The 11,852-nt window shown below is 55.0% G+C and overlaps 2 protein-coding genes across 6 annotated transcripts in view; one reads left to right on the top strand and one right to left on the bottom strand.

The window, feature by feature from the left end:
• Nucleotides 1–72: 72 nt before the first annotated feature.
• DAP3 (death associated protein 3) lies at nt 73–9,291 on the bottom strand. Of its 3 annotated transcripts, none has more exons than XM_052705542.1 (13): nt 9,182–9,291; nt 8,690–8,736; nt 5,523–5,645; nt 3,940–4,041; nt 3,625–3,733; nt 2,516–2,608; nt 2,164–2,294; nt 1,801–1,881; nt 1,463–1,621; nt 1,005–1,064; nt 517–606; nt 261–378; nt 73–180 (listed from the first exon to the last, which is right to left on the bottom strand). In XM_052705542.1, the coding sequence occupies exons 2-13, from the start codon at nt 8,729–8,731 to the stop codon at nt 95–97; spliced, it is 1,194 nt and encodes a 397-aa protein (XP_052561502.1). In that variant the 5' UTR covers nt 8,732–8,736; nt 9,182–9,291; the 3' UTR covers nt 73–94. The 3 variants fall into 3 exon arrangements, with proteins under 3 accessions (XP_052561502.1, XP_052561503.1, XP_052561504.1); XM_052705543.1 differs by lacking the exon at nt 9,182–9,291 and adding an exon at nt 9,094–9,176; XM_052705544.1 differs by lacking the exon at nt 9,182–9,291 and adding an exon at nt 8,998–9,022.
• Nucleotides 9,292–9,406: 115 nt separating this feature from the next.
• Nucleotides 9,407–11,852, top strand: part of ASH1L (ASH1 like histone lysine methyltransferase) — a 39,352-nt gene continuing 36,906 nt past the window's right edge. For 2 of the 3 annotated variants that reach the window (XM_052705522.1, XM_052705521.1), the window contains exon 1: nt 9,407–9,579. The gene's annotated coding sequence lies outside the window, so the exon portion shown is untranslated. The remainder of the gene's footprint in view (nt 9,580–11,852) is intronic. The other variant, XM_052705523.1, reaches the window with a different exon arrangement.

Genomic DNA, 11,852 nt, shown 5'->3' with positions numbered 1-11,852 from the left:
CCTATCTCATCAGCGCGCCATCACCGAAATGCCCCGCCCCTCCCGAAGCCCCGCCCCCAAGGACACACGTGCTGTGCAGCGCAGCCTTTATTCACTACAGCGGCGCCGCCAGCCGCTCCAGCTGCCACGGGTTGCGGCCGCTCAGGAAGCGCAGCTCCTCTTTGCCGTCCTCCGTGCGCGCTGCAAGAGAGAGGAGGCACTGAGAGGGGACAGGGGGAGACCCCGGGCTGCAGCCCCCAGCCAGTGAGGCGGGCACTCACCCTTGTCGTGCTGCAGCCAGCGGCAGTGCAGGTAGTATTGGTAGCAGCTCTCGAACTCACGCTCTGTGTAGTTGGGCACCAGGATGGGGACAAAGGGATCCAGAGCATCGAACCCCTCCTGGAATTCCAAAGGGAACGAAGGTGCGTTTGAGCTCAAGGAAGAGCAGAGCATACACTGCAGCCTTGGGGCTGAGCGCAGCTCCAGACTGAGGTTTTGTTTCCCAAGGAAAGGAGAGAAGAGGCCGTGGCTGCTCACCTTTCCCAGCAGCTCGTGGGGCAGATGGGCAGAGCTGGGCTTGAAGAGGGAACCGGTCTGGCTGAGTGTTGTCACAACAGCACCCCCGTTCTGAAACAGAGGAGCAGAGCACACTGTGAAATGGACGCGGCTTCCAGGCAGCGTCCCAAGGCAGCTCAGAGTTCCAAAACGCTGCCCTGAGGAACAAGTGTAACTTTAAGGAATCCAAACAGTTCTCCTTAGGTTCAACAAAATCATCAACTGCAACATCATTACCAGCCGGTGAATCCTGGGGTCTCAGGAAGTGAGTTACAAACTATACAAGGAAGGCATGGCTGTGTGCAGAGCTGCTGTTACATTCTTACATCTGCTGCCAAACATTTGCCTGATGCTGACCCCAAGCAGCTGCACTGTGCTCTCCTTTACTGAAGGAGCAGTGAAACAGCTGCAGCTTCACACTTCTCAGCAGGAGCTTTAATCGACGCCTAAAGTAAAGGGCCAAAACTCACCCAATTATTCATCATCATCTTCCTTAGGTTGTACACCAACGTCAGCTCCTCTGGAGAAACCTGGCAAAGAGGGGACGGTACAACTCCTTATCAGCAGTTTCTACGTGGGGAATACATTCCTCTCCCCCCCTTTAAATTACTTTGGAAGTATTATTTGTGTGCATCATTCAGGTGCATCCCTTCTTTGCTCTTTCTTAACCCTACTGAGCCCCAGTAACGCTACACAGAAGCCCCCAAACCTTCCCTGCCATCTGAAGGTTGAATCTTTTCCCCATTGAGACAACTTCCCTCAGTTAAAACTGCCTGAAGCCCAGGCTGTATTCTGCACATCCCTCCAAGCTGGCAGAGCCAAACGTGCATTTCGGTGTGTATGACTTCACAGGAGGGGTCACTCCTGAACCTAAATTAAAACAGTGCGTCCCCCCTGCTTTCCACACACATTCACACTCTCTTCTTACAGGGCTTTTGTCTTCTTTCTTTAACGTTGTCCTTCCCCAGAGCGCATTGACTCCATCCACTGCCACCAGGACCCTGAAGGAACCCAGACAGCTCTGCTGCTTGATCTCCTTCAGCACCACCCCAACCGCGTCGCTGGCGTTCTTCACTCGAGTTAAGCCCTTCCAGGAGGAAAAGGAACACAACTCAGGCTGTTCTCCTTAATGCAGGTTGCTGGGGCGCTGCCTGCCCTTCCGAAGGGGTGGGGAAGGTATGACAGACCTCTGAAGCAATCCCACTTTACAAAAGCAACGATGCAATGTTCTGATAGAAGCCGAGACGGAGCGAGGCAGCTCCTTACCTGCTCCACCACCTCTCCCAGCGGCCTGCCCTGCTCTGTGCTGTCTCGTTTGCTCCACACATATTTTTGTTGTGTTTTTATCTGCGTAAGAGGAAACAGCAATTAAACCAATGCGGTAATGCAAAGGCAGCCATTCCCACAGAGGGATTTATATTACTTCTTTTTAAAGAACTGCATTCCAGCAACGGAGAGGTTTTATGTGTGCAACGTGAGCGCATGCATCACCACACGAAGCGCTTCCCAGCGATGGGTGCACGCAGGTTTCACCTCGAGGTGCTGACAGAACAGAAGCACACACACGTGGTCCCAGAGAGTGATGATCTCTCTTGGCTACAAACCGACAGCCTGGCAGCCCCTACAAACCTCCTTTAGGAAGCTCTCATTTGTGGTTCTGAAGTTCCGGAGCCAGAAGGACGCCTGCAGGGGCTGATCGAGCCTCTTCTTGTTGTAGGAGGATTGCATGAGCTCCTTGCAGTTCTTCACCCAAAGATGCGCTGCAAGCAAAGGAAAGCAGTTGCTATTTTCAGTCAAAATGTACAACGTGGGTGCATCCCTTGTCCTCATTCTGCTGCATTTACGAGAGGAGTCTGCCAGCATTGATGGACAAAGTCCTGCAAGGACAGAGGTGGCACAGACCCGTCATTTTCAGCGTGCTGCCCTAAAGCTCTGTATCTCCCATAGCAGTGACGGCTGTGTGTACCTGACACGGCCTTACCATCCGGGATGTGCAGCACCAGCCAGCCCTGCCGTGCGCAGAAGTGAACCACGTGGCACAGCGTCATGGTTTTCCCAGTTCCTCTCTCACCGTCTCCAACGCAGTCTGTCAAGGAAAATCTCCAACAAAATAGCATGAAGCAGCTGTAAATTGTTTGGCAAAAAGAATAAAGGAAGCGCAAAGGTCGTAAAAGCCAGGATGGAGTTCCATCTGGCAGCAAAGCAAGGCTGAAGAATTCCTTCTCCCCACATTTCCCCCTCTCTCGGGACTTCAGGGCTGCGATTCCTATTCCCTCGGTTGTGCTGACACCACCGTTGGTGGAGCTGTGCCCCAACAAGGACCATCAGCTTTGGGAACCTCTCCGGGTGACTCTGCTGCCAGCAGATGAGGCAGAGGCAGCTCCTGAAGGATGAAGCACAGAGCTCAGCATGCAGCAAATATTTCTGCATTAGAAATGGTGTGGCCAGCAGGAGCAGAGAGGTGATCGTCCCCCTCTACTCAGCACTGGTGAGGCTGCACCTCGAGTGCTGTGTTCAGTTTTGGGCCCCTCACTACAAGAAAGACATCGAAGCCCTGGAACGTGTCCAGAGAAGGGCAATGAAATGGTGAGGGGTCTGGAGCACAAAGATGAGGAGCGGCTGAGGGAGCTGGGATTGTTCAGCATGGAGAAGAGGAGCTCAGGGGAGACCTCACTGCACTGTACAACTTCCTGAAGGGAGGTTGTGGTGCAAAAGGGTCTGGCCTCTTCTCCCAGGCAAACAGTAGGACCTGAGGAAACGGCCTGAAGTTACACCAGAGGAGGTTTAGGTTGGATATTAGGAGAAACTTTTTCTCCCAAAGGGTGGTCAGGCACTGCAATGGCTGCCCAGGGGGGTGGTGGAGTCGCCGTCCCTGGTGGTGTTCAAGAGGCGCCTGGATGAGGAGCTACGAGAGATGGTTTGGTGCTTGTGGTACTGATAGGAACGGGAGGGGGGTTGGACTGGATGATCTTGCAGGTCGTTTCCAACCTTGTGGTTCTGTGATTCAGCAAAACGCTGCCCTCATGTGCTCACGTTCACCTGCCTGTGTTTAACCCCTGTTCCACCACCGAGCCGAGCGATAAAAGATACAAATCACGTATCTGACGACGGGGTGGGCGAAGTTGGAGTTCTTCAGGTATGTGAAAAGTTCCAGAGCAGGCTTTCGCACCATGATGCGGGCTTCTCTGAAGGTCTTGATCTGAGAACAGGACAAGAACAAGGAGCCACGCGTCAGCACACCGCAGCTCTTCCTAGCATCTCTGACTGGCACCATCAAAGGCCTTTCCTTTTGGCACCAGCAGAGGCAAATCACCATTATGCCTCAGTCCATCAGAACATCTTTGCTGCTGCTCGATGCAATCATCTCGGAAGCACTCACACAAACGTGCTCTGATGCAGGCTTACCTGCTGCTGGAAACGAGGGGGCAATCCATGTGGGAGAACAGCCTTCACCTCCTCCAGAGGAATGCTGTAATGCTGACCCTCGTGCTGCTCACTGTGCTTGGCCTGGGGAGGCAAAGAGCAAACTGCAACACTCTGAAGCCTGACTCTGTTCTGCACACAGGGATCACGCAGGCAACACCAGGACGGCTTACTGACAGGCAGAAGAACCACACAGTGAAGTCAGGCAGGAATTGTGGTATCAGAGTTACTGCCAAAGGAAATCTCCAGCCCACCTGAGCTTGGGCACAAGCTGCTGTGTTTCACAGGCACTGCACCCTATGCTTTATGAAGTATCTAATCCTCTACTGCTCCACTTCTCCTCCTGATCACCACACCTTAACGGCACTGTGATCGCCCTCAGTGTTGCCTGCTAGACTCAAATTTACTTTCTTTAAGCCCCTGGGTGGATAATTTCCCTGCTATCTATTATTTGAATAAGGAATGGTTTGACCAGCAGCTGTGTTTCTGCATGGCGCTGCTCCAGAGATCAGTTTTATTCCGTTTCATCACTGCTGCATAACCTCAGGCAAATTCCTTCACCCTCAGCTGCCACACCTGCAAAGTGCTTCCTACCTTTACCACCGTGTTTAAGTCACTCTGAGCTCTGCTAACAGAAAGGTATATCAAAAAAAAAAAGCAAAGCCTCATTAAGAATTTAGCTTTCACCTGGCCTCCTTCTTAATCCATTTTTAATGGGGTTTTACTGCGCACACGTAGGAGCCCAGTTGGAATGATGAGGTTTGCTGATGAAGCAACCCAGCGCCGCTCTGCTCCCCACGCAGCCTGCAGTGCTGCACCTCGAGGAACCGAGCGGAGAAATGGAGATGCTGGTTGTCACCCAACATCAGGCACGTGAAGTCAGAATGCCAAAGCCAGTTGCCCAGCAACGTGGATTGGAGGCACAGGACAGCAGAGACAATTCTTGCCATCTGGACCCTTCTGCGCGATCTATAGAGACGCTCAGACCACGTGAGCGAGATCATCTGCATGCTGCTGTTTCCATAGAGACCCCTGAGGAATCAGTATTGAAAGACTCCAATTACAGAGGCAGCAGAAAAGCATCTCAAAGGCTTCTTCCATTCATTTATCCCACTTCATTTTGTGCTGGAGACGAAGAGCAGCGGGCTGGAATGATGCTGCAGAGCCACGCCGCGCTGAGGTTATCTGGGGTTTGCTTTTCATCCCCCCCTCACAGCCAATTTGGGGAGGTTAGTCAGGAAAGAAGAACCCTGGAGTCGAAATTAATGGTGTCTGATGACAAGCTAAGCCACATCTGAGCCCGTGCAATATATCAGTCTATTTCATCTGCGCAACGACAGAGGAGGAATCAATATTTGCTCCCGGGAGGATTTGAGGCAGCGGAGCAGCCCTGCCTTGCTTAAATCCAGGCCTTGTTTTAAACTGCACGGCCACAGCCTGCTTTCCTTTGGGCTGGGGGTCGCCACTTTCCTTTCTGCGGCCCAGAAGCCACCCCAGCAAGCCCTGCTGGCTCCACACACCCACAGATGGAATGTGGGCTCCTCTCCCTGGCAGCAGGGACTCACCGGGTCGCCCTCGTTGGTACAGAAAATCGCTCTTGGTTTTTCTGCTGGGATTCGGACATCCTGGCTGACAACAGAACTGAAGCAATCCTTGGCTGCCGCATGGAGAGCAAAGCCATGGTCCAACTGAGGAGAGAAAAGCACGATCAGACAACAGCACAGAGCAGAAGTCCTGCAGTCAGAACTGGAATCTGCCCTTAGAATGGAAAACTCAACATGAAAAACCACGCTGCGCTTCTCCATGCCTGCTGTTAAACCGTTTCCATCCACTCCCCTCGCCCAGAGAGCCAAGCTGCTCCTCGCTGAGTTTCCTCTTGGAGACGTGGCTGTGCTGGGCCTCATTGCTGGGCCCTTCCCATAACATTTCTGCCCACGTTGATGAATAGCAGCGAGTGCCTTGATAACCCAAGCTGTAGTAGTCCATAACCAAGCTGTAATAATCCAGAACCACCTCAGTTATGGAGAGATTGGTGCAGAGCTGCCCACTGTTTGATATTTCTAATTGCAGTCCCCGCACCGATTTGTCCTGGCTGCGTCCCTGCATCCAGGCTCTTTCATTACAACACTGAGAAACTGAAACAGGCAGCTAAGCTGATTAGTTCTTCTCCCCATAGGCAGGCTGCCGAAGCACACCCATGAAGCCCAGCCAACACAGCAAGAAAGAGAGGAGCAGGAGGACAAGCACTTTGTTATGTGATGGTGAAAGAAAACATGAGCGAAATGAGACGCGTTTGTCAATGAATGCAACATTTGCACAGGCCAGAGGCTGGGACCAAAGCAAGCAAAACCGAAAGCCACCCTCCCTGTTATGGACTGGAACAGTTGCAGGCTCTGCCTATAAACAGAGGAGCGTTTTCCTGGTCTGTCTGCGTGGATGAGGGCGGTCAGAAACTGAAGGTCAGAGACAGGAACAGCTGCTTCCACTCCACACTGCATGATGCAATTCTGCTGTCATCCCCATCCTCCTCTGGGGGCCATTTGAGCACCACAAGGTCAGAAGGAAACATCAGGTCAGGTTTTACCCCACAACCCACATTAACCACACCACGGGGTCTTCAATCAGTGCTTCAACACCTTTTTAAATACCATCAGTGTTTTGGTTTGTTTTTTTTCTCCTCCTTAAGTACAAATGATCAATTAGGACGTCTCGTTTGGCTACCCTTAATCCTCGGAGGTGACTTCATGCACGGCCTGGAGCAAGGCACAGGGATGTCCATTTAACAGCAGAGCACAGCATTGCCACCTGTTCACCAAAACACGTCGCTCCTAGCCCAGAATTCCAGCCCTTCTCGTTGTCTTTGAGCATCTCACCTCCTCAAACCTGCAGCAAAGCACGCAGCGTGAGCTCTGTTGGCTGGGGAGGAGAGGAAAGGTTACTGCCTTAGGGATGCCTTCATCTGGAGAACCACAGCTCTGTTCCACAGAATGAAAGTGAACCAAGGCTTCACTTCAGGCTCAGCCCGTGGTTTTCTTTACGTGCATCTGGATGCAGCTCAAGAATTGGTTTGAGTGACGCCTAATGAAACCACTTTTGAAGAAGGGCCGTCTGAGACCAGCAGAAGTCGGGCTCCCTGTGCTACAAAAGCCAGCAGCTGCTAAGCTCTGCAGAATGAGCTCCTCTTGGCTTTGCACGGAATGCCAGAATCATAAGCGTGCTCCTCTGGGACTCACTGCAGGGCTCTGCACAACCCCACCATGCACCTGAAGTTCTCCCATCCCCACGTCATCCTTTAACACAGTTGATCCAAGCAACACGGAGAGGATTTCACATCTGTGGAAGGGCTGCAGTTTAACTCGGATCCCTGAAATGGCAGCAAAGCATCACGTGGTGCAGGGAGATTAATCATAAAGTCATGTGCCGTAAGGTGGAGCTGTTCCTACGTAGCTGGGTCTCCAGAAAGGGCTGCTTACAGGCTGCCATGATCAACACTGTGACACCAGAATCTTCCCTCTGGGAAGAAGGACTTACGCTCTTCCTCTCAGAGAGGCTCATAATCACTAATTCTAATGGAAAAGGCATTTAAAAGACAACAGCAAACCAAACAACCGCCGTTCTTGACCACTGAGAAGTCATTGCAGGCTGCGATACGGATCGATCACGCTGTGCATGGCATAAGGAAGCTTTGCTGATAGCAGAGTGCTGCTGCACTGCTGGGCCAACGTTTCTGCACCCACCTGAAGCTTTGGGAAGCTCCCCTTCCCACCTGCAGCACAGGCTTTGGGAAGGGCTGTTTTTTCCTTCCTTTTCCAGCAGTGCAGAGCAAACAGATTCTTCACCTTCTGAGAAGCACCAGTAGTGAAGAAGGAGAACTCTTGCATTCTGTGCATTATGGGATGCCCAATTTCGGGCTTTTAACAGTTGTCCCATTCAAGCCCTCTGCCCAGGCACGCTCACACATTTGCTGTCTCACATTTATACCAAGGGAACAAAACACAGAAGGAAGAAAACAAACAAGCTGCCTCTCTTCCCATAAAGGGAGACACCACATTTTCACACAATTGATGTGAGATGAGAGGAATTGCATTTCTTACCGCAGAATGGTTCAGGTTGGAAGGGAACTTAAGGATCATGAAGCTCCAACCCCCCACTATTCCATGCAAGGCCACCAACCTCCACATTTACCACCAGCCCAGGCTGCCCAGAAATTACTTTTGAACCATAGCAAGTCCCTAAAGGAGGAGTTGTGAGGACCGCGGCCCCTTGGTGCCAGCAGTGTCAGGGAGTGCAGGGCTGCAGATGCCTCCAAGAACCCCAAGAAAGGATGCAGGGCTCCCAGTCTCCATCTCTCTGCTGCTGCACCCTGTGCTCCACGTGGCCAAGCAGCACATCAAAGAAACACAGCATGGTTTGGGTTGGGAGCTCAGCGATGGCGAAGCTGCGGCCCCACAGCGCCTGCAAAGCCCCCGACCTGCCCACGTCTCACAGCAGCCCAGGCTGCCCAGGGCCCCATCCAGCCTGGCCTCCAAGCCCTCCAGCGATGGACGGGGCATCGCAGCCTCTCTGGGCAGCTCTTCAGCCCCTCACCGCTCTCCCAGCACACAACTTCCCTGACCCCCAGCCTCCAGCTGCCCTCCCTCCGCTTCCAGCCATTCCCCTCGTCCTGCTGTCACGCTTATCATTCTGGGTCCCAGCAAAGGGTGAAGCAGCACCCTGCTGCCACTCTGCTTACCTTCAGAGGGCGGCAAATGAATCCTTTCACGCTTCTCAGCATTTTCTCTGCAGGGAAAGGAGGAGGCCGTTCAGTTTTCCTTGTTTTCTACATTTTCCCCCAGATCAGAAGCGCTGCTTCCCGGAGAGCTTAAATTCAGTCTGACACCACATCGCAGCGGCAGGGCTGACCCCAGCCAGCTCCATTGGCTACAGAGGTAAGAAGCACCACCGAGCAAAGCAGCGCCGGGCTGCACGGCACAGCCGTTACCGCCAGGGCCGCAGCTGCACACCAAGGAGCGATGATGAGGAAACTCTGCGTCCTTTCACCTCACAGCCCGCACAGCTCCGCTTCCCCAGATTTCCGAAGAATTTCACAGCCCGGCCGCACCCGCACCCCGCCGCTCCCCTCCCCTCAGCCCGAACCGCAGGTACGGAGCCCCCTCACGGCGGGGCCCGAAGGCGGCGTGCGGCCTGCAGGCCCGGGGCCGGCTCCCCTCAGGCCGGCACTCACCGACGCGCCGCGAGGATCCCCGCGAGAGCGGGCCGAGCGCGGCACTACGGCTGCCGCGAAAGGACAAAAAACTCAGCGCGATCCAACCCGAGAGCTCCGGCCGCCTCGCGTTTTATCCCCCTCCCGCCCCCAGGCTGCTGGAGGGGGCGTGGCCTGGTGCGATGGGTGTGGCCTCCGGAGGGGGCGGGGCCTGGCGCGGGGTGGGGGCGGGGCGCCGGGCGCTCGCTCGCGGTGGAGCAGAAGCCGCCGCCATTTTGGTTTCGCCGCCTCGGTCGGAGCAGGGCCGAAGCGGCGGCCGCTCGGTCCGGGTCCCGCCCTGGCTCCGTCCCCGAGGACGGCCGGGAGGATGCGGCGAGGAGGAGCCCGTCCTCGGTCCCGGCCGTGCTGTCGCTGACACGGTGAGGAGCGGGAGGGCGGGAGAGCGAGCGGGAGAGGGCGGCGGGCGGGGACTGGGGACCGCCTCGGGCCCGGAGCCCGGGGGGAGGGGAGCGGAGCGGAGCGGAGCGGGGCCGGGAGGGCCGCACCGCACCACACCGCACCGCGCCGCGCTGCACCGCATCTCAGCCCGCCCCGAGCGCTCGGGTGCGGCCTGCGGGATGCGATCCCGCCAACGGCGGCGGCGGCGGAGCTCTCCGGTCGGCGGAGCGGGGCCGTGCGCGGGCGGGGCGGGCGCTCCGTGACAGCCGGGAGGGGCGGAGGATCGCTGACAGCGGGAGGGGAGCGGCGGGCCGAGAGCTGAACCCGCTGACAGCGGCGCGGCCTGCAAAGGAGGCCCCGCTCCGGCCGGACCCGGCGCTGACAGCCGCCTTCAGAGCGGGGCGGAGCGGCGGCGGCACCGCGGGACCTCCGGGCGTTCCGATCCGCGGGGCTGTAGGGAAGTTTCCCGGTGAGGTTTTTTTTTGGGAGGGGTGGGGGTTGAGTCCGAGTTTCCTTGGCTTTGAATGGCCGGGGGTCTGCAGGGAGGATGGGGGCAGTTACATGTCGTAGAATCAGAGAAGCAGAAAATGGGCTGGGTTGAAAAGGACCACAGTGGTCATCAGTTCCAACCTCCTGCTGTGTGCTGGGTCACCAGGAGTCCCATAGGGACGCATAGATCCCCCATAGGGACACATAGAGACCCACAGAACCATTGACTCATAGAATGGCCTGGGTTGAACAGAACCACAATGACCATTGGTTCCAACCCCCTGCTATGTACAGGGGCACCAAGAGGCCCATAGGGACCCATAGATTCCCCCATAGGGACAGATAGAGACTCAATGAGACTCACAGAGACCCACAGAATCATAGAATGGCCTGGGTTGAAAAGGACCACAATGATCATCAGTTCCAACCCCTTGCTGTGTGCAGGTTGCCAACCACCAGACCAGGCTGCCCAGAGAACCCATGGGGTGCCACAGGGACCCATGGGGTACCATAAGGACCCATGGAATCCTAGAATGGCCTGGTTTGCAAAGGAGCACAATGATCATCAGCTCCAACTCCCTGCTGTGTGCAGGTCCCCAACCAGCAGCCCAGGCTGCCCAGAGCCACATCCAGCCTGGCCTCCAATGCCTGCAGGGCTGGGGCATCCACAGCCTCCTTGGGCAACCTGTGCCAGTGCCTCACCACCCTCTGAATGAAACATTGAGGTGGTTTGTTGCACTTTGGGGGGATTTGCTGGGTTGGCTCCACACCTCGTGGGTCTCTGTGTTTGTGTGCCGTCCCCCTCCCACCAATCATGCTTTGGAAGTTGCCCTTCTGTTGCGTTTTTGGTCCTGTTTATGAGCTCAGATGTGATGGTTGAGCCTCATGGTTCTCAGCTTGACCCGTTTCTCAGCTCAGAAGCCAAAACGTGTTGCTGTCCTTTACTTTTTACTGTGTGATGCATGCAGTTTGTGCCCCTCCTGTAGGGATCCTGCTTTGCCCAGGAGTTGCATGAGGTGATTTCCCCTTTCAGCCCCTGGAACACCACGATAATGTGAATCTCCAGCCTCAGTAACTTCTGTTGCTCACCCTTGGTTTGTGGTTCCTTCACCCCGTTAATTACTCTGCAGAGAAGTAGAAAGAGCCTGGAATGTGGGTTTCCATCCATGGCCTCAGGGCATGTATTCCCTTCCTAGGGAGCTGTGTTCTGTCAGCAGCTGAACAAGAAGCACAGCAATGGGTTCCTGCTCCGGCTTCCTCGTGCCATGGGGAGATGTGGGGAGCTGGAACTGCAGGGCGTGCTGCTGAGATGTGTCTGCTTTGACTTCACGCACTTAAATACACAGCAGAGAACCTCTTTGCTCGATTATTTTGGTTGCTCTCCTGAGTGCACCTGCATTGAGAATGTGGGAAGTGATGTAAAGGGTGAAAGCCAGCGAGCTGTGCTGCACGTGGTCATCCGTGAGGACCCGGAGGCTGTCCCTGGTGCTGCTGCCTCAGTGTGAATGGGGAAGTTTTGGCAGCTGGCTGAACATATGGGTGGAGATGGGCTCTAAAATCATCATCTGTTTGCCTACTTGAGTTCTGGAGAAGCATTTTTACTCGAAAACGAAAGCTTTGGTGGCTGCTCTGAGCTCTGTGATGCTGGGAGGGGGGTGGGGAGGATTCTGTGTATCGTGTTTTCCAAACCAATGCAATCCAACTTGTTGGCCTCCAGTTACGTTTTGTTGCTACAGGCAGTCAGCAGTCATCTGAAAAGCTCAGC

The sequence above is a fragment of the Tympanuchus pallidicinctus genome, unplaced genomic scaffold, assembly GCF_026119805.1.
Source record: "Tympanuchus pallidicinctus isolate F22 unplaced genomic scaffold, pur_lepc_1.0 scaffold59, whole genome shotgun sequence".
Classification (NCBI taxonomy): domain Eukaryota; kingdom Metazoa; phylum Chordata; class Aves; order Galliformes; family Phasianidae; genus Tympanuchus; species Tympanuchus pallidicinctus.
This window is presented reverse-complemented; position numbering and strand designations above follow the sequence as displayed.